General features: G+C 36.8%; 1 protein-coding gene across 12 annotated transcripts in view; it reads left to right on the top strand.

Annotated features, from left to right (window-relative positions):
- The window catches only part of KLHL15 (kelch like family member 15), a 29,881-nt gene extending 8,445 nt beyond the window's left edge, over positions 1 to 21,436 (top strand). For 10 of the 12 annotated variants that reach the window (XM_075775093.1, XM_075775097.1, XM_075775083.1 and 7 more), the window contains 2 exons: positions 4,868 to 5,579; positions 14,532 to 21,436. In XM_075775093.1, coding sequence (XP_075631208.1) covers positions 4,875 to 5,579; positions 14,532 to 15,641 — 1,815 coding nt within the window. In that variant the 5' untranslated portion in view covers positions 4,868 to 4,874 and the 3' untranslated portion in view covers positions 15,642 to 21,436. The remainder of the gene's footprint in view (positions 1 to 4,867; positions 5,580 to 14,531) is intronic. The other 2 variants (XM_075775159.1, XM_075775166.1) reach the window with 1 other exon arrangement.
- Positions 21,437 to 22,797: the final 1,361 nt, after the last annotated feature.

Raw genomic sequence — 22,797 nt, forward strand, 5'->3', positions numbered from 1 at the left:
TCCCTAGAAAGTACATATAAGCTTATGTCTTACTTAAACACACTTATTTAAAGGGTGCTTTTTTGGGAAGTGCTGCTGTTGGATAGATTTTTTAGATCAAGCAGAGCATGATCCAAAAGCGGATATTCCATAACTTCCTTTTCAATAGCCTGTGCATTTAGACTCCATTTCTTCTGCTTGTGACTGAGAGCCTTAGACACCCTGAGGAAAGAAGGTTCTCCTTGTTTAGCAAGAAAAAGCAGTCTGGAACAGGGTTTTCAGACTTTTATTACAGCTGCAGAATAAAGATGAGAAATCAGTGTTCCAAGTAAGTGCTTTTACAGTCACGGCAGAGTAGACTCTGTAATGCATTGTGTGCTAAAAGAGGAAGAAATATCAGGAAAAGCTAATAAGGTTAAGCGTATTTCTCTTTTGACTCTTCAGCAGAGAACCTTACTTCCTGTGCTGCATTATACTGATCAGCTCTAGTATGCGCAGAACAATGCAGAATGTGAACTTAGATTTTTTTTCCCCTTTATTGTTTATACGTTGGAATTTTTTGTTCCAGTTTTCTTATAGACCACTGTAGGCTACATGTCTTCCTTGGGATTAAGCGTGCTATTGTGATTTGCATGGTCAAAGAAAATCTAACTTTGAATTTTGCATTTTTATTGAAAATATGATAAAAAAATCATTTTGTTATTATCCTCTGGGAAATAAGCTGTGGCATTTGAATAGTGCATAGAATTACATCTAAGATTGCAAGTCTCTGTGTGGGAGGAATGGCATATCTATGCTTTAGAAAAATGACTTCATTTCAGAGTATTTTGTATTGCTTTTTTAATAGTTGAACTACTACATTGCTATTTGCTTTTGACTGAGGATACTAGCTATAGAAATGAAGATTTTTACCAGTTGGTCATAATATGCATTTAACTATCAAGTTTCCCAGTCTCTGTGCTATTTTAACCACCTTTTGCATTTGCACTGGCAAATGCATTTTTGTGTTTTAAAGAAAAATATATCTGCTGATATTGTGTATGGCTTTATGCCAAAATGGGTGTTTACCCCTTTTATTTAATGCAGGAAGACAAGTAGTCTTTTGCTTTTCACTTGTAGAATTCTGAAGCTTCTTTAGATGGTGTTATGGAGAAATCTAACTGGTTTTGTCTCTACTTAAATAATGCTGTCTGATGTTTGGGAGGAAAAATATTTTGAAATTGAAAACTGTAGATTTACTAAAAATAGTATAAGCAGGGGTGTGAAAAGAAAGATTAAGTGACTTAAATCCCCACGTTTAAAACATTTTGAAATGATAATTTCAGAGTGTTGACCACTTTGTTACCATTGTAGAGTTTTGCTGCCGACTTCTGGTTTTAAAATATTTTTGCAGAATAGCCAGTTTTAGGGAGATGTGAAAATTGGAACCCTAAAATGTATTTTGGTGACTCCTGCCACCTTATTTTTGGATAGATTGAAAATTTGAAGGGTAGTAGCTTATACCTGATTTCAATTTTTTTTTTTTTTTTTTTGGTGTGTGTCTCTTATTGCTATTTAATCAGAATTAAAAGGATGGTAGCAAAAAAAAAAAAAAAGAAATTGGTGCAGTCTCTGTGTAAAGCAACTTGATCACAGGCTAGTTGATGTTGGAAGGGACCTCTGGAGGTTCGCTGGTACAACCCCCCCCCCCCCGCTCAACAGGGCCGCCTACAGCTGGTTGCCGAGGATTCTCTCTGATACTGGCTTTTGGGGTTTGTGTATTATTTATTTGGTTTGATCCTGAAAAGGAACACTGAAGGTGCTCCTCTGGATTTGGTGCATTTACCCTCTACCATTTGTCTCTGCTCATCTTCACTTGCCAGCTCTTCCTCTTTGCTTCTTTGAGTGTGAAGAAAGACGCCTTTTCAAGCTATCTTATGTAAAAGTTAATTTCTCTCCTTTTACCTATAATGTAATTGTCTTTCTCAAGTTAAGGGGAAAGACCCTAGTATGTGTTTGGTGCTTACTGATACGGTTCTTCTATGTTCTTCTCATATGCAGTAATGTATATACTGTTTTGAAGAAATCCCTTCTGTGAGATTGCCACCTGCATGAGCCTGTGTGATGGGAAATTCCATTATTTTCAGATTAATGTATATTGCTTAATTTCTGACTTTTTTTCCCAAAATAAATTTTTGTGTAATTCTGTTCACATCTCACACTTGCCGATTCCAGCTGTCCTGTCATGTCTTTTCCATTGATGTTGGAATTGGAGCTGAGCCATGTGTCCTAAAGAAATGTAATTTACAGAGTTGTACTGTCTGAGCATCCTAGTAACCCTTAAACCTCTTGGCTAATTTCAAACAAAATTGAGAGATAGTTGTTTCATGGTGCTGTATATTTTGTGAAAACGGATGGCCCATTTAAAGGCAAGTGACCCTTAAATCTCTTAAACAGGAAAGACTGAAGTATGAGCTCAACTATTATTAAACATCAGAGAACTTGGGGCAGGGGAAGGGGAGTTACAGTGCTCTAGTGAAAGAAAAAAAACTAATATTAGTGTTTACCTGTTTGTTTGATAAAAAGAAATCCAATTAGAAAGCAAAATCCTGAAAAGTAAGGCTTTATACTTCCTCGTCAGGGTGTTGCTTCTTTTTGAGGTGGTAAGAGTTACTAAACTAATTCTTTCCTTGTCTACTTTTGTGTACGAATTAGCAACAACTAAGACAAATATTTAATAATTTTTCTTTCTGGTAGGCATGTGCTGTGTTCAGGAATAAGGGACTCACAATGTGAAGCTCCAGAATAGTTTGCATTTTCTCTCTGTCTTCAGTGACACTGGGGAGTATGCTATCATGGATACTGGCGAGAAAGCAATTGGATTGTCAGCTTTGTTCTCTTGCTACTGCTCTTACTTTCAGGAATTTGAATTTTGTCATAAGGCCTTAATTTTCGTGAACGCTCCCAGTATTAACTTCTACTGTGCACAGAACCCGTCAGCAGGCTTCAACAGCGTGGGAGCGGTGCTAATTCCATGAGGTGTGGCTACAAACAACCCACTCACCACTTTAGTTTTGCATAGACAAAGAGTATCTCTAGTTTTGTTTTCCAGGATATGTGCTGATGAATTAAGGAGAGGAGATGATTATCTGTCCATGGAGCCTGATAAAATACATTGCAGTTAAAATGGCAGCAGTCAGGATGTTGTGCTTTAGGAAGCGGCAGTAGCATGGTAACTGCTCTCTGAAGTTGTGAAATCTGGAGTCACTTCTGGGTCCATATACTGCTTCAAAGTTCTATAACCTTGACAATTAGCAGGTTTTTAAATGTGTTGGTCTTTTTTAGCTCTTCATGTAGGTTACCAGTACCACAATGTTATTAACTTTAATTGTTATAGGAAATTCAGAGTTAAAGCCACAAATAACTGAATGAATGTTACAGTGTAATTTAAGGTGGGATACAGTGAAACAAAAAAGGTTGACCCAATTCCAGTAGCTGATTAAGGCCAAAAGGGGAAGAAGTTACTCTTCTTCCCTGTTCCTGGCCACATTTGACGTCCTGCCCTCTGCATCAGGTTGGTTCTTGTGCCATCCCCCCCTGCAGTGTCAAGTCAGAAGTCAGCTCACTGATAAGCAGAAAGCTCTCTGGTTGTGAGGTGTTGTGTGTCCTGGGAGGTGGTGGTGCTTGTGTCCTGTGGTGGGGTGTGCGTGTCCTCCCCATCCCTCCCCCCTTCTTTGGTTTAGTTTTCTGTCAGGTCTGTGAGTTGAATTGGCTTTCTAGAGCAATCTAATGATCTCTAGAAATGGCTCAAAGTAGGCAGCAGGAGCTCAGACCCCAGAATGACAGAGAGGGAGTATGGAGTGCGCGGTTGCCCTTTGACTTATGATAAATTGTTAGATGGGTCCAAGCTGCCTTGTGCAACTTCACCCCACCTAAACCCAAGGAAGTTGAGCAAGATTGTGAGAAATTCCTGGACTTTGAATAGATTTTGACATAGATTTTTTTATTGAGTATTTATCTTCCTTAACATTAACAGGGTAGGATCCTGCTAATCTTTAATTTCTTTTTGGCTTATTTACAGTTTGACTATAGCTTGCACATAATTAACAGTATGTATCTGCAAATGTTCAAATGCTTGATAAGCAATTAAGCTTCACTAAACCCAGTAAACAGCATGTTATTTATCGTGACCTAATCTTGTCAGTGCTTCCTGTTGCCTTAGTATATATCTCATATATATCTCATTGGTATGTATCTCATCACTTAATCCCTATAGCAAGAAACAAGGGGGGAAAAGGGACTATGTTGTTACAGGAGGAGTGAGGCACATACACTTAAACAGTATCTCTGAAAACATTCAGTTTCCTAGAAATAACTTTTAGGTAAATTAACGTATATTTTTAAAGATACAATTATTTTTTTTTAACGTTATATCTTGTACAGATCTACTGGAACTTGTTTCTGAAGTTAAGGAAATTCGTCTTCCTTTCTGAAACCTTTGATATTCAAGAGTGGGTGTTTTATTGCTCCCCTGAGATAAATTCTTTAGAAAGATTGAGGGGGAGATAGGAAGAAAACCATGGCAACCTTTTTAACATTGCGTATTCATTATCTGACCACTAAGTAGCTTGGAGTGAGGAATAACTTCAGCAGTATTGCATAGTTATTCTTGTTCATTACCCCTTGTTTAAAATGAGACTATTGGGGGGGGAGAAATATTTAAAGTTTGTGGTTTTAAGTTGTTTCTTAAGTTGATTTTTCAGCTGAAGAGAAAACAAAAAGGATGGTGAAGACTTTTAAGTCTTAAATCCTAACTGAGATTGCTTTTATTATCTGGTCAGGAAGGGCTTGTGATATGTTATTAGAAATAACAAAATTTTTTTATTTATTTATTTTTTCTTCCCCCCAGGTGATTCATGGCAGGGGACGTGGAAGGGTTTAGCTCCTCCATCCATGACACCAGTGTCTCTGCTGGATTCAGAGCACTGTATGAGGAGGGATTGCTTCTTGATGTCACACTTGTCATTGAAGACCACCAATTTCAGGCCCATAAAGCACTGCTTGCCACCCAGAGTGATTACTTCAGGATTATGTTCACAGCTGATATGCGAGAACGAGATCAGGACAAAATCCATTTGAAAGGTCTGACAGCTACAGGCTTCAGTCATGTCCTCCAATTCATGTACTATGGAACTATTGAACTGAGTATGAACACTGTTCATGAAATCCTTCAGGCTGCCATGTATGTCCAGCTTATAGAGGTGGTAAAATTTTGCTGCTCTTTTCTCTTAGCTAAAATCTGCTTAGAAAACTGTGCAGAAATTATGAGACTTCTGGATGATTTTGGTGTAAACATCGAAGGAGTCAGGGAAAAATTGGACTCCTTTCTACTAGAGAATTTTGTGCCACTCATGTCCAGACCTGACTTCCTTTCATATCTTAGCTTTGAGAAGCTCATGTCTTACTTGGATAATGATCATCTGAGCAGGTTTCCAGAGATAGAGCTGTATGAAGCTGTTCAGGCCTGGCTACGCCATGATAGAAGACGCTGGAGGCATACGGACACCATCATTCAGAACATCAGGTTTTGTTTGATGACACCATCCAGTGTTTTTGAGAAGGTTGGTGCATTTGAAAAGCAATAGACAGGATTCATCATTTAGCTAGGGCAGCATGCTATTAAATAGGTAAGAGTCACAAACCTATTAGGAGGAACAAAGAGATAGCATTTATTTTTCTAATAAATCCATAGAAGACAAACATCTAAAAGTATTGTCATCTGACTATTAGACAATAGTATGTACAGTGGCTGGAGAACAGGTAGGTTTACAACACATGTTTTTAAGTGAATTCATATGGAAAGGATATTTTAAAATAGGGTCACTTGTATCAAGTTTTATTTCAATCGTTCTTACTGTTTTCCACAAGTTGCTGCTTGCTTTCCAGAGATTTTATAGCTGCGTACAGTATGTAGGGCATATGTCATGGTAATTGTTATCAATATAACAAAACATAGTGACTGTAGATTTTATGTGGTTACAGATTTTTTTGTTTACAAATGAAAACTAGCATCTGCTGTTAAATCTGCAGGGCGTTTTTGTTGTTGTATCTTCAGTGCTTGTGCTGGTACATGGCAGTTGGAAGTAAGCCCTGATCCTGCAAAATTACACATACATTTGGTTCTATACAAGGCACATAATACAATCAAAAGTTACTGATGATGCGAAATGTAATGATTTACTTAAATATCAGAGGAATCTTTGTAACAGGTGATCTAACATTCAACTGATCATTGTATGTATTAAGAGGTTAAAAGAGAACTTGCTTTTCCTGCTGTTCTGTTGAAGAATAGACAAAAACTGTTGGTTTCCAGTTCCTGGGAATCTCTTCAATAGGAGAGAATTACAAAACTTTGTAAGCAGCTCTCTGGCAGGCTGGTAACAGTAAAGATATTCAGGTTAGGAATTACTTAAACTGTGCTGTTTTGTTTTAACAATGTTGTGTGATAAGATACAACTTTAACTTGTGTGGTTTTCACCTCTCAGTGAATTAATAGGATTTAAGACCCTGTGTTTTTGTTGAGCTTCTTACAAATTAATTTCCCGTATATTCTTACTTACATGTCTAGTGAATATACAGATAAGGTTGTATTGTTCTTGGTGGTTTTAAGGGTGACTGGATCATTTCAGCAGTAATGCTTGCACCTATTTGTATTTTAAATTATAAAAGCTATTAATTACTTCAGAGACTAGTGAGTTTTTATATTTTGGATTTTTTTTGTGTTTGTGAATTGAGTAGAGGAAGTAATAATACATAAAATATATTTATGATCCTATATTAGTATATAGATATAAACAAAATAAATACCTAAACATATTTTAGAACAGTAATGTAATGTTCATATTGGGTTAAAACATTTCCAGTTAGTAAGAGCTGAACTCTGCAAGGTACTGTGTAGTGTCTTGTTTTTAATAATGCTTTTACGTTATTATTATGTCATTTAATCCCTTCAGTAGGAAAACTGATAGGATTCACAGAGTATTAAGGCCTATCTAGTAGGGTAAGACTCATGTGAAAGTCTGTTTCAGCTCTGAGTTTTTGGGATACAAGTTCTAGCATCAAGCATCTTCAGTTAAATTTCTGTAAGCACAAGTGAAAAGTGTATGTTGGGCTTCAGCATTACATTTAGATATAACTTCTGGTGCTTGTTTTGGTATCGGTAGTATACAGCACTTCTCAGGTTTTATCTTGACAGCTACCAAATGCTCAGATAGCTACAACTTAAGGGGAGAAGGAAGTTGTTTTCAGCATCCCAGTTTATATACCCACATGTGAAGGCTTTATCTGTGAATACCCTTTCCATTAATAGTATGTGGGAACAGAGAGAAGCCAGTGCAGATTCTGGAGTGGGACAACTCAGCAGAGGGAAGCGCATCTAAATAAGTATGTCATTTGTTGCTGCAGCTAGGAATGTGTTTGTGTTTTGCCCTGGCTGGAGAGCATTGAGTAATCCAGTATGACAAATGACAAAGGACAACTGCAGTTGGAGCTAACATCAAAATATAGACCATGCTTTTTTATTTTTTTGTTAATAAAAGAACATGTCTGTTAACTGTTCTGGCAGTAACCTAAGGAGAACTCTTTCTTCTGTGTGTAGAAGGGGGGAAATATTGGTAAAACTGTTGTGGGTTTGGTTTTGGGTTTTTTTGAGATCCACAAACAGAATTCGCTCTTTTCCTGAAGCCAGCACATACTAAATGCCTGTGTGAATGTACCAAATACAATCTCAGCTTGACTCTCACGGTTCAGCAAACTCTGTATTCACTATACACTGACTGGCTTGTCATATCTACTCTTATGTAATCTTTCTAGCACGCATTTCTAAGATGCCTGTCATTGTAGTATATAAATAACTTATATAACTTAACTTTGCAAGTCACAGTAAGGATACTTTTAGCCTTTTAAGCCATTCTATTTCTTATATCATTTTTTTAAACAGATTTACAGTCTGAGTGGGATGGCTTGTCCTTTTAAAAAGGAACTGATGAGCAACTCTAGATTTATACCTTGAGGCTGATATGCATTTGGAGTGAAGGTGCAGCCTGTTTGCTTACTGTAAACTGTCCTGAAAGAACTACTTCTTAAGTATGAGTAGATACTCCTTTTGTTCCTCAGCCCTTAGAATAGATCTAGATGTATGAAGGAAAAAGGAAAGATAAATGAAGTAAGGATTTGGGGAATAGTTAGAAAATAAAGGCAAAGTGTATGGGGTGAAGCACAAGTTCCACTATCCATATTACATTTTCCTTCATTTGAAACATATCCAGGGCTCCATAAATCTTGAGGAAGCTTCGAGATAAAAGTTAGAGGGCATTTCTCTTAGATCATTGAGTTCATGTCTGTTTTATTGTGGGCAACCAGGTCATGATTTCCCTTCATATTCCATCTCAGCTCCATTTAGTTTCTGTGTACTACTTAGATTGAAGTGTTGTTTCAAAACCTCTGTCCTTAAAATTGAAAGGTGGGGTTTTTTTTTTTTAACGTCCAGTCTGTAGGGTTTGTTATGACTAACCCATGCTGATTTATAAATTCCCAGCTTAGATCAGAAACTTACTAATCACTACGTGCATCAACTTCTGCTTTAGACGTAGGATGAATAGCACATTATCTTTGAGTGTGTGCTTTCCTGTGCCTAGAAAATAGGAACTTCTGAGAAGATGTCATTGTAATTTTATGTCACTGTGACTTTACCTTCGATAAATGTGTTGAATTTCTCTTTTTTTTTTCTCATTTACCTTCATGTCTAGTAATTCATATGTATCTACTTCTGCAACTTCGTAAGCTGAAGCTTATAGTAAGAAGTGTCTAGTGGATGAGGTTAGTAGGCCCCTTTTATCTTAAATAGGTGCTGCACATGGTATTTTTATGTCTACAGGTTATTGCTGACTTGGATAGATTTGCTAGCAGTAATTATTACATGCTGAGCATCTCAATCCTGGCATGTAGATTGTTGGCTCCACTCTGATTTGAGAGATTAGATTTGAGTTGGATTCCAGCTTGATTGTGATAACTTCTCTTGCCAGTTTCTGAAAAGGAACAGCAAAATACTCAATTTGAGGGCACTGTCCTTGCTGCACGGAGACTATGTTGTCCTGTCTTTATATGGTTAGGCTGAAAAACAGTAAGTGATTTGTACCACTTGCAGAATAGCCATTCAAAGCCCTATACTGGTACTGACCAGTTTTTTTACTGGCCACAGGATGTAACTAAGTAATGACCCATGTTAGCTAAAGTGAAATGCAGCAGCTTGTCCAGTGCTATGCATACTGATGTTTAGTTGCAAAGTAGTTTTGGTTGCTGCTGCTATAGACACAGACGTGTGACTTTTTCTATTTGACTGAATTTTGATTTGGCATAAGCGTTAACATTTTGATAATGTTTGTTAACAGACTGATAATTGTGCTTAGAATATGGCCAGAGATAAGTAGATGTGAAAATAATAGGGATCCTAGTTAGTAGGATTGATGAATCTCTAGTTTTGATTAAGCTGAATCTCTAGGAATTATTTTTTTTTTGCAAGTAAAAGGAAAAAATTACTCTCTAGAAGTCTGATAGACACCATCATTATTCATTGCAAAGCTGTAGCATAGCTTCTGTATTCCTAGTAGTTGAGTTGCATCACTTACATATTCAAAAATGGCAGTTTAGAAAACTTAAGCAAGCACAATTTTATACCCTTTGAAATAGTCATCTGCTTATGTGGCTAGAGATGATAGAGTCACATTATAAGCCATACAGATTTTTCTGTGGGTTTTTTTTTTTACAGAAGGAACCAAGCTAATATCTGTCCCGTACAATAACATGTTAAGATGTAGTTACCAGGTATACAAATAATAGATGTTTAGTTTGGGTATTTCAAAAGTAGCTTTTATTTATGGTTTCAAAGGCTTTTCCCCAAAAGCCCAAGTAACAAAAATACAAATAAAGCAATAACTGTAAATGGTTGTATGAAAAAAAGGGGGGGAAAAAGCTATATACTGAAGTGAAACTTGTGTTACAGAATATCTACCTTGCATTTCATTGCTCTTCCTGCAGCTTATTAATTTCTTTAATTGTTTTAAGGGAGGAGGGGAAGATGATGAACATAGCATGGGATACATTTGTGGGGATCACACTTCAAATTAGAAACTAATGACTTACATTTTTGGCTTTACTTTTTCATAGCATATAGATGGAAAATTCTGAAACTTGCATAGCTACTGCAACTAGAAAAGCATGCATTGCAATACAGCAAAAAAATAAGCCATGGTTAATAGCTGCATTAATTTGGAAAGCCAGCAGTTTTTACTGAGTTTCACTGATTCAGACTGAAGGAAAGAAAATACATTCAAGTTCCAATTTACTATGGCTGGAGGGATGATCGTGATTTTGGTGAAGTCAATACCAAAACCATCAGGACTGCGTAGGGGATTAGAGAGGTGGATGTTTCTAATTATTTTCTTCATTTTTTTTTTATGGAATGACACATTTGATTTTGTTTATGCTGTTCCCTGTCTATGTAGCCAAAAGTCCAACTGTGAACCACTGTAACTGGTAGATGATGCAATGAGATAGCTCTCATGAGAGTTCTTCGGGGAGCTCTTATGTGAATGCTGTGTCCCAGCACTACCTCTGTAATAAGGTTTTGTACAGAAAACTGAAGAGAAAGAGTTGGAAAGAATGTAAAAAATGACATGAGCAAAGCTTCAGCACTTGGATTAAATTCCTTTTTTACATTCCATCCTAGTAAGATGAGGGTTGATAAGGAAGTCCAACTTAAACTTTCTTTGAGACCCTTCAGCAAGATAACAGAATAGTCTTTCTTTAAACTTTGAAAATGCTATGAAGCATTTATATTTTTTTATCAATTCAGAGTTGATGATGTACTCCTAAGAATGCACAATTGTTTTACTTCAAGGTTCGTCACGGTTAGTGTACATTTCCAGCTGTTTTGGATGTTTGAAAACAAACTTGTGAGTGTTCTCTCTAATTGAGTATGTTGGTAATTAGGTGCATGTTTCTTCTAGAGCTTCTCCGTTTGAACTTAACAGAAAATTGATCTGTGGGTAAGCACTTGAATATTTGCTGGTCAACTACTTGTTGCTACCTATGGGTAATGGCAGAAGTCTACTTTTGAATGCTGAGGGATTTCCTTCAGCGTATATTGGGTATCAGACAGCAATTCCCACAATGTTCTTTAATCTACTAAAGCTAAAACATATGCACAACTTACAGTTGTGTTTTAATACCTAAACACCTAAATTTTAATGCTTGCTTCTCTTGATTGTACAGACAAGTAATTAAAAGTGTTGTAACGTTATTCAGAAGTGTAGGTGTTTGAAGGGGTTTCATTACTGTGGGCTGAAGAGGACTTTCAAATAATTCAGTAAGATTTCACACAGGCAGCGTGTGAAAGTGGGCAAACTGGCCTACATTTTCTTTGTCTTCATTTGCATCAAACAAGCATGAGCAGTCTGTGCTTTCATATAGACATATCCTAACATTCATCTTAGACCATCATTTGAGCCTCAGGAGAGGTACAGCTCCTGTATGGCAGAGGTTGTGCTGCTGAAAGGTGGAAGGTTAGAAACACAGATTTTTTTTTTTATTATTTTATTTTTTCCCCTCAACAGCAAAGTCTAGGAAGCCTCCAACTACCTTTACTTACCAGAATTTAGGTAGAGTATCACTCCGTTCTGTTTTGTGGTTTGTTTTTTGCTGTTGGTTAGCCCCCATCTCCCCCACCCCCAAATATTGTAAGAATTCCTAGTGCTTATATATTTTCATGTTCATCTCTTCAAGATTGTGCTCGTAGATAGCTTCCCCACGAACTTCGGTCTGAAAGAGTTGTTTGTAACTGGTAATAGCATTCGCTTCTTGATGTCTTTCTGGTTTAAGGTAAGAGATTGAGGCTTTGCTTTGATGTTAGTACCTTTGTCAAGATAAGTAGTAGTAAACTACTAATAGACCGATTCCCTGGTCTTGAGATTCTGTCTCTGGAATTAGAGATATTCCTTGTTTCCTTTTGCATGCTCTCATGGGGTGAGATTTAGACTATGTGAAGGAGTAGAGTGGTGAGGATATGAGAGGCTTATTTTAATTCCAGTTTCTGGCTGGCATTTCAATTTCTGCATCTAAAGATGGAGTTGTAAATGTTGAGGGAAAGGAAAAAAACCATTTTCCATCTCTGCCAGGCTTTTCTGGCATGCTTCACGTTGTAAGCATGTTGATCCTGTTGTCTTCCATAGTCAGCCAAGAAAATGTGAAATGCATATAGGTGGAACAAAAGTCATTTATCTTTTTGTTTAATTCTGAAAATGATAGCCCTAGTTGGGGAATGTGTGAAATAGTTGTGCTGGTTTAGAATTTGGCAGTTACTTTCAAGGAGAAAGTAACCCACCCACAATTCTTATTGTTGGTTTAACTTCCTGTTTCATTTTTTGTAACCTTTAAAGCTTTCTATGTTTTACTGTTTTTCTGTGCTGTGGTTCTCCCTGCCACCCCTCCCCCAGCATGTTTTCTGGAATTTACATTCAGTCTTTTCAGTCAGGCAAGGTATATGGTTTATTCTAACAATTGCAGTATGAGCAGATCTCCTGTGTTTGTATGATATATTCTTTATTTGCAATAAGAAAATAGATCTGTTATTCCCTAGAAGAGTTGGGCTTACTGTGGGTGTTTTATAAGCACTGTACCTAAGTAAACCTTTTTGCTCCATCATTACCCCCGGTAAAAATGGTAGAAAGAAGTTGGATATTGCCCTGAGAATAATAGATGCAATCTGCATGTGACCATCCTCTTTTTCCAAGCAAAGATAAGTTGAACTTGTCAAAATAAAGTGGGGGAAGAAAAAGTGTAAATAAAGACATCAAATCACCTTAACTCTTGAGCTATACAGTGCTTTACAAAGGTTAGTATTCAGGATTGTTTTTTAAAATCTGGTGTGTAAAACAATCTCAAAATCTGTGTGAATTGTGTCCAATAACAGTTCAAAAGATTTAAAAAAATGTTTATCTGACAGCAGAATGTCTTAATTACTATACAAGGAAGAGAAATGATTAACAGAAAGCTAGCAAAATTTGAGTAGTATGTGTTTATGGACCAAGCAATTACTTTATTCACAAGGTATGAAGAACTTTCATTTCCAAATTGCTTTTCATACACATGAAAACTCACACCACCACCCCTTAGGTAAGTGGTGGTACAGGCTTTTGTCCCTTGGGACAGGGAATAGGAGGAGGTGGGGGAACAGGTATTGAAAAATAGCGGCTTCTGATGTTATCTTGTGGTCGCTTTGAAACTTCAGAGTGGCCTGACACTTTTTCAGAGCACTGCTTCTCTTTCTGGAGCTGGTGGGAACTAAAGGCACTCAGAGTGTTTGAAAGTGATCCAGTTTTATGTGGAAGAAACTGAGACTTAGCATCAAATCTGGTAGAGGATTTGTGGATTTGGCAGTATCTGGTGGGTTTTTATTTGGTTTAGAAGTGTAATTCAGAATGTTGTGTTAAACCAGACTGTACAGGAAGAATAGAGCCTCTTTGAAGAGAATCACATGGTGACCTGAGGGCTGCCTGGAGCTAGGTTAGTTGAAATGTTCAAGACAGGGATGTTGTTTTGAGATTGTCTTGGGACCAGTCTCAGGAAGTTAAATTGGCTTAGATAGTAGGAAGAGTCCTGGAAAGGTAAATTCTTACAATCTCCCTCCCACTCCAAGAAAACTGAGCAGGGATAGCTCTTTGCAAATTGAGATGGCACCGAGAAGGAGCACTTCACTACTAAGTGGTACTTCAAAGGTTATAACTCTCACCTAAGTAGTGGCAGTTCAAACCTACCTGCACAATTTACCAAATAAATGCACAACCAAAGGATTATAGGTTGAGATGTTTTCTTCTTGTGTTAAAGGTATTTGTTAACATGTGGAGACTTGCAGAGGGGAATCCATAAGGCAACCATCATGACAAGTGGTTAGTGTGATCACGTGTTCTGAAGGAAGGGGTTTGGGTACCTTTCCTTCCCACCCCACCCCAATTAAATAGTCCTGTGAGCAGAGCCTAGCATTTGGGAACACCTGCTTGGTGTTTGGGCTTGGGTTTGAGAATTCAGCAGAAATGAGGCGAAGGTAGACCTTGGTAAACACAGAATGAGTGTGTAGAATGTTTTTCAAAACGAGGAAAATAGTGCATTTTTAATTCAGGCACTTCGTGGATTGAGCAGAAGATGAGCAGAAGATGAACAGAGGCTTTTTTTGAGAGAAGATATAATGATTTTTAGGCTTGGGGATTTCAGTTGTGCCTAATTCCAGCTTAAGTTCTGCATGTCAGTATTCTGAAAATGTTGGTCATTGCTGTTAATCACTAAATTGCCTTCTGGATTTTGGATAACAGACACTAGCTTAACCCTTCATGCACAAATGCGATTGCTCTCAAGATTGCCTGAATGAAACTAAAATAATCTTCTACTGACACATAGTCATTTAGGTTTTCTGGATTGTTTCTCTTGGTCAGAATTTTAATATCTTTTAAATGTATTCATAGGTAAAAACATCAGAGTTTTATCGATACTCCCGGCAGCTGCGACATGAGGTTGACCAAGCCATGAATTACTTTCATAGCGTTCACCAACAGCCTTTGATGGAAATGAAATCGAACAAAATTCGTTCTGCCAAACCCCAGACTGCAGTATTTAGAGGAATGATAGGACACAGTATGGTAAACAGTAAAATTCTTCTCTTGCACAAACCGAGGGTCTGGTGGGAACTAGAGGGTCCTCAAGTACCTTTACGACCAGACTGCCTTGCCATCGTGAATAACTTTGTGTTCCTATTAGGTGGGGAAGAACTGGGGCCAGATGGCGAGTTTCATGCTTCATCCAAAGTGTTTAGATATGACCCAAGACAGAACACTTGGTTACGAATGGCAGACATGTCTGTTCCACGGTCTGAGTTTGCTGTTGGAGTTATTGGGAGGTATGTTTATGCAGTGGCTGGGAGAACCAGGGATGAAACGTTTTACTCAACTGAACGTTATGATATTACTGAAGATAAATGGGAATTTGTGGATCCCTATCCAGTCAATAAATACGGACATGAAGGGACTGTGCTTGGTAAGAAGTTATATATCACTGGTGGAATTACATCATCTTCAACTTCTAAGCAAGTGTGTGTGTTTGATCCCAGTAAAGAAGGGACAGTAGAGCAGCGAACGAGGAGAACTCAAGTGGTCACTAACTGTTGGGAGAACAAATGCAAAATGAATTATGCAAGATGCTTTCACAAAATGATTTCTTATAATGGTAAGCTTTATGTCTTTGGTGGTGTCTGTGTGATCCTGAGGGCCTCCTTTGAATCTCAAGGATGTCCTTCTACAGAGGTTTATGACCCAGATACTGATCAATGGACTATATTGGCTTCTATGCCAATTGGTAGGAGTGGCCATGGTGTAGCTGTTCTGGACAAACAGATAATGGTTCTTGGAGGCCTTTGTTACAATGGTCATTACAGTGATTCGATTCTCACCTTTGATCCAGAGGAGAACAAATGGAAAGAAGATGAATATCCAAGGATGCCGTGCAAGCTGGATGGCTTACAAGTCTGCAGCTTGCACTTTCCTGAGTATGTTTTGGAGCATGTTAGACGTTGCAGCTAAAACAGAACAAACAACTCAATGAAATACAAAAAGCTATACCTAATTTGTCAAAAACCACAAACCAGTTGAATTCCTTCAGAGACATTACCGTGTGTATAAGAACAACTATGAACTAAATGCTTAAGAGAAACAGGGTGTACAGGGAGAGTACTTACCAATTTTATTAGAAAAGCCAATAGTTGGTCTGATATTGTAAAAGCTTTGGGTTTTTTTTTAACAGACATAATTGTAAGTAGGGGAAAGAAAAATATATTTTTGAGTGTGGTTATTTTTTGGTAACATTTTATGTCCGTAATACTTTCTTCTGGGGTTTTTTTGTTGGTTTTTTTTTTTTTTTAAATGACCATTATACCACTATGCTTCTGAAATCAGTTGAGTTTAATGAAATATTTATGGAAGGAAAAAAGACTATTTTCATTTTTTATTGAGCATAAAAATAAAGCTCATCATCTGTACCAGGGTACAACCAGGTTTTAAAGAACCAAATTAAACCATTTCTGTATTTTATGTTGTCTTTTGGATGGTTTTCCCGTTATTTGCAAAGTATTCTCAAATCTGCTAGGTGGTTTTGTTTTCCCTTATATATGTCGAAGAATAATCTTAACCCCTTTGCATGACCTTTTTCCTGGTTTTGTATAGTAGTACCAGTAAGTCTGCCAAAATGCAAAATACACATTTTCTACTAAATTGAAAATGAAACATTTTTATATTCAAAACACTATTTCTATGCTGCCTTCTATTGTCTGCATTGTGTTTGTTGGTGAGTAAAAAATATATACACACACATGCATACACTGTAAAAACTATATATAAATCCATCTTTTTATGTGCAGTTACAGTATTATATTTCAACTAGTGCACAGATTCAGCCATATCTGTTGAATTTAAGGTATAGTACTGTCCTTTAATGAGCTAAATAATTCAAAGTTCTTAAGTAACTGGAGGCCTCGTTTGGTATCAGAGTATCTTATCTTTAGTATATACTGATTGATTCAGTAACTTTGAACTCTTTATATTGATGCTACATAATGAACTGTTGATAATTTGTTATTTTATAAATTATTTTTTAAAAGTAAACACATCTTACCTGAGTTTCTTTTATGTTTGAATGTGCTGCCCAGTCTTCTTTTTTATGAAAATGGAAAATGTCAGTAAGCAAATGCTCAGCATTGCTTTGACCCACGGTTATTTTCAGAACTGGATAAACTACAGTTTATTCTTAGTACTGTGCTTGTACTCATACTTCAATACAAGTATGTTGTTTGTACTTGTACTGAAGTGGTATAATCTTTTTATTATTATTATTTTAATTATTGACTGCTATGAACTACTGTGTTTTGAAAATGTGGAGTTAGGTGGTTGGATGGTTAGTACCACTTTCTTTTACAAAAAACCCTACACAACTATAGCTACTGACCTCAGAGTGCCTGAATTGAGATGTGTGGTCCAAGAGGGCTTTAAATAACTCCATTGTATTAACTTGCAGATATTACTGACAGTAGCTTGGTAAGAATTATCTGCCAAGACATAAATAATAACAGTAATTACTTTCTGATTATATTTAATGGTGTGAAATTAGCCACTTCTGGCTCTAAAGGAAAGATTTGGAGAAGTCGAAGGCTCACACTTCGTTCAGATGTGTAGGGGCAAAATGCTGAAACATGCACCTGCATATTTTGTAAAATCTTATGCTGCTGTGTTTCACTTGAAGCAATAGACTTTACTTTATATACAGAAGTGCAAAACCACTTTATTCAGCATCTTCCAGTCAGAAATCACTGTAGAAAAGGAATGTACAGTACTCAGGGAGTTCAAAAGAATGCACTTACAAAGGGACCAAAATCACCCTAAATTTCCTATGTTAAAATAACCCCTACTTGCCTAAACTAAGTTTGAAATAATTGATAGAGGTTAAAACAAGATGTAAAATTCCTCGTATTTTGATATTTTTGTAGTAATTGCATTCTGGGTTGAGATGTGAGGATTTGGAGCTCTATGGCAAGTCAACAGAGTGGGAGTTTTTTAAGTAGAAATGATTTATTGATAGCGTATTTTCTTTCCATATGTTTCAACAGAAAGAGAGAGTGTATACCATCATAGCTGTAGCAATGTTAGTTACACCAGTAGTGACTGGACCAAATACTGATTCAGCCTTCTGAAGCAGACTAGTTTGCAGTTAAATTTAAGTCTTTTTTTAATCAAAATTCAGTTTACTGAATTAGAAATCTAATTTACTTTCTTAATAGCTTAACTTAAAGCCAGCGTGGCTTACACTAAAACCTCAGTTTCGCTGTGAGACTTGTACATACGTTACCCTGCATAGGTGCAGAGATAAATTGACTCCAGTAGGTGCTGGCTGTGTGCAAGTAAAAAGGTTATACTGTACATAGTTCATGGAATATTGGGGCACAAGAAAAAAACAGTTTGGGTTTTGTTTTTTATTGTTTTATTCTTTTTGTCACCAGCTTATTTCTCAATAAGTTTATGCGTCAGCAAAAGCTAATCCTGCTTGAGTAGGCTTTCATGTGCATGTTACGTATAGGACGGAGTACTTCACTTTTATCTAGGGCCAGTCTGGGGAGTGGTTGTGGTTCTGGGTATCTGGTCTGCCATGATTCTTGTCTAGTAAAGGACATGGCCAAGATTTTATTAAAAATAATGATAAGGATGGGGGTGTCTCAAGTTACATTTTTGAGTCTGCATTTAAGCAGCTTCTGAAGTTCCGTGCGCTAAGCAGCTGCCACTGAGGTCATTGGTGAATATTGACACTTGAAACGTGAAGAACCAGATGAATTTTAGGTGCTCTCTTTTAAGTTCATATTTATCTTCAGGCGCCCAGTTCTGAAATATCTTGTTCAGGTTTGTAATAGTAATTCTTCTGTCAAATTCTAACTTGAACTGTTGGTTTCAGCTTCCCTGAAGTTGTGTCTCTGTTGAGAAAGCTGGCTGTAACCTTTTCAGCATTAGGAATGATTGGAATTTGCTTGGGTTTAGAACATGTAGGAATGTTTTGTTAATTTGCATTTCTACCGTGCTTTTATTGTTTCAAACATGAAATATAAAACAGTAGCTTACATTCTCTTCTCTATTGCAGTGGTACTTTTGAGGCAGTTATTTTTGTTACTTTATATCTCAGACGGATTTTTTTTTTAAATTGAAAGTTTCTATTTGTGTTTGCTTTTAGTATTTAGCTCCAGATAATGTAGTGTTTAAATAAAACCAAAACTAAACTGGCTAATTGCTTATTACTACGAACTTTTGAGCATTATGATCAGATTAATATGAGTTTGAAAAACATTTAAATGCCTCTCATTTGTCAAGGAAAAGATAAGTTATGATCTTTGATTACTAAGTTTGGGAGGCTTTCTTCTAATCCCAACCCAAGATAATGGAATACCAGCAAATCTGATCTCACCCACATATTCAAAATTTAACACATAGCCTGCTTTTAAACAGCAAGTGTATTTGCCTTTTCTTAAAAAAGTGGACATAGCGAGTTACAGTCTAGTGTTTAGGGGGTTTTTTGTTTTGGGGTTTTTTTTTTTTTCAACATTTATAGCAAAAATGTATCAGCTTCATGTCTTAATTTAGCAACTAGCTCCAGGAGAAAATTTTGTTTTCATATGAGCCAGAATGAACAAAAAGCATAGTGCTCCTGTAAAGGGGTCAGACACTGCCAGTTCCCATTCCACATGCTGCTGTATCTGGTTTTAGGGGACACATAATTTTTTTTTCAAGTACTGCATAAGGAAAAAATAGCTAATTTTTCCCCCACAAAGTGTTGGTAGTAGTTTTGTAGTGGAAGTATTAGGTGGCAAAAAAAGCTTTGGAAATATTTTTCCCAGTTGATTCAGCTGGAGGAAGGCAGCACTTGATTTTACAAAGCTATTTCAGAAAGCTCTGCTAGCAAGAAGGGCTAGTGGCAGCATACGAGCTACCTGGCAACCTGGTTTTGTGTTCCTTTCCTTTGAAAAGTGTGGCTGTCCTATTTTCTGCGGTATGATAGCAGTTCTGTTACAATGAGCTCTGAGAGTTTGTGACTTTACTATTTCTCTGCTTTCTGAGATTTGCAGCCGTTTTTTCTTGGGGACCTCCTGCCTTACAAACACAAGTGCTGCGGTTTTTCATGCTGATAATATTGTGACTATTTGCATCAGGGACAAAGCTTCACTTGACACTCAGGAAGCAAAGGATAAAATTCAACAGGTACAAATTCAAATCAGTTTAAAAAAAACACATTGCTTAGCTCATTATGTCCATTCTTTTGCAAAAGGAGGATAAGCATTATGGGGAGATGCTAACGGCTCTTTAAAAATACTTTAAGCTTGTGTTGGCATTTATATGATAAAGTCTTTTTAGAAATATTCACATTTGTAGAGATATTTTGCCTTTTTAATGTATTTTTCCTTACAAAAAAAAAAGTGAATTGGGCCCCTGATTCTTTTAATATTTCAAATATGTACTTCACATATGTGAACAGGCCAATATAAAAAAACCAGAAAACTGTAAGGTACTTAAAATAAAACATAAAAGCGCAAATGTTACTAAACTTGTGCTGAAGTGTTTATAGGGTTGGGACCATCGAAGAAAACATCCATCCTGCTCTCCTTCCATTAATAACACTATACCTGGTGAAGTTACTTGAAGAAGCGTGGTCCATCACATGCAGCAGGGCTCACTGAAGGGAGAGTGGGAAAGAGCATAACTGGAAAGCACCTGTAATCTGTTTAAAGCAAAGCTTGCCGGTGTCCTGTAGCTAACATTTTGAGATTTTAATGTTTGTAAAACAATCTGAAGCTGCTTAAAATAAATACTAATGACTACTTTTGCATCTGTATTTTTGATATTCGGTGAGTAACTATAACAATTTCATTCCTGTGGATAAACTTCATAAAATGTAGTTGTATGTGGCAGGTGGCAGAAAAACTGATTTGTTTTGAGCACAGCTTTCCTGGCTTTCCCTCTACTAAGTTGTTGTTTGGTTTTTTTTACTTCCCAAATTTCAATTCATGTTTATATAGTCTTTTAAAAATAACTTTCAAAGATGAATTTCAAATACCTTTGGATTAATATTAAGTTAGTAGCTAGGGGAAAACCACTTCTATTTGCAGATGGTAGTTTTTGTTTATGGCTCTGGTGGAAAACCTTATTGTAAGTCTAGAAAATACAGTGTTATGTAGGACTGTCAAGTTAGCTACGCTTAGGGAACTTCTATTACCTCAGTGAGACCCACCTAACTTTTATGTCAGTTCTGGGAACAGGTGAAGGGAAGAGTGAGCTATGTTTTTATTTTAAATATTTTTTCCCTATATATTGTTATTTTTTTAGATCTTTTTAAAATAAATTATATGCTGGAGATTGCGATTCTGCTATAGTATCCCACTTGATTCCAGTGTACAATATCAGATTGTTTGTATTGAAAAGAATGTATTTGATATGTTAACAGGAAAAGTTATTTTCAAACTGTGCTGTATTTGTGCTAGCAATTGGAAATATTCTCCTACAGAAAATTAAAATTATATATATATGACCTCATATGTACATTTGGATTAACTGTCTAATGACGACCCCAGGGCTGCTATAAACTTCTCTGAATAATTTAAGAATTTCCTCTTTTTTAACTGTTTTAAAGCCTTTTTTTCTTGTCTTTTTTTGGCAGAAGGTAATTTTCCCTAGCTATGGACACAGTATGCTCAGACTTGCATATGCGCTCTGTTTGATTTTTAAACTGAAAAAAAAAAATGTATAAAGTGTGTATAAAGAAAAGTGTAAATAAAATATTTTTAATCTTTAAACACTTGTGTAAACTTTGTAATATTTAATGTTCTAGAGCTGGATTGCTTCCTACAGGACTTCCTACAGTTTACTCAGTTAAGCAACTCTTCAAAAATGTTAAGTGTTGCTCTAATTCATAATGTTGTGTTAAAGTTATCCCAACAAGAACAGTTGGATATCCTTATATAGCATCAAGCTCATATCTTTAGCTGTGTTTTATCATCTTCCCAATTTTAATTGTTTTTGTGCTTTCATGTGTCTACTCTGCATGTCAAGCTTGAAATACTGTTCCAAGTCGACTTCATCGTTACATTCGTAACTCTGTGTCAAGGCATAAATTTGGTGTTAGTCAGCCCCCAGAAGAAGGGACTGCTCCCCGCTGTCATATACACGGCATCCAGGGCTCGGAGGCAACAGGCGTTTACCACGCACTTGGACCTCCAAGTGCTGGAAGTTCAAGTCATACTGCTTTACGTTTCCCAGAACGAAAAGGGGAAGCTTCGTTTCAGAATCACGGTGTCGGGTCAAACCGACATTCAGTACCGGGGCGGAAGGAGGCAGGTAAAACAGGAGGTTATGATCTCAAGCAGTCTGATGAAAGCCTGCCTTGTCAGTCCCTTGCCACACTTTTCCTTTTCTCTGCAACTACTTTTCAGCAGCTCTCTTGCTGTCAGATCAAAGCCCCTGGTTTAAAAATCTGCTATCAAGAATGTTTGAAAATAAGTGGTGTCTCTGTTAATATTGAGTTCTAAAATAGCTTTTTAATACTTAAAATTACTTAAAACTTCATTTGCATGCAATAACCTTCCCCCCCCCCCATTTTGGTAACTTGATTTCATCCTACACTAAATAGTTCTGTTTAACGGGAGAATGCTGTGGATGAATTTGTGCTGGTCCCTGTGATATGCATCCCAGGAGGAAGAGCTTTTCTTAATTGTGGTGTGTCCCCATTCTTTGGTTCAAAAGGAGACCAAATCTGTTAGACTGATACAGTGGAAGAGGAGATGACAGCAATCTTCTCACACTGTGTTATTCCCAATTTTTTTTAATTTCCCTTCTCTGTGAGCCAGGTTGTATTTTTGGCAATACCTTTCTTCCACAATGCTACGCTGGCTGACTTGTTAGCACCTCTGTAGTCGATTAGAAATCCCAAATAATGGTTCCATTAACTCACTAAGGAGAGCTCTCACATTTTAACTGGTTCATAGTTGCTCATACCAAATCCTTCACTTTTTTGGAATACGTGGGTTTATTTTCTGGCAGTAGTTCAGTCATCTGTGTTCACTTGTTTTGCGTGATAGGAAATTAATGTTAGTTTGGCAAAGGATTTTTTTCAGTTCATTCCTTCCAGATTTTTTGGTGTAAGTTATCTACTCTTGTT

This window comes from Balearica regulorum, chromosome 1, assembly GCF_011004875.1.
Source record: "Balearica regulorum gibbericeps isolate bBalReg1 chromosome 1, bBalReg1.pri, whole genome shotgun sequence".
NCBI lineage: Eukaryota > Metazoa > Chordata > Aves > Gruiformes > Gruidae > Balearica > Balearica regulorum.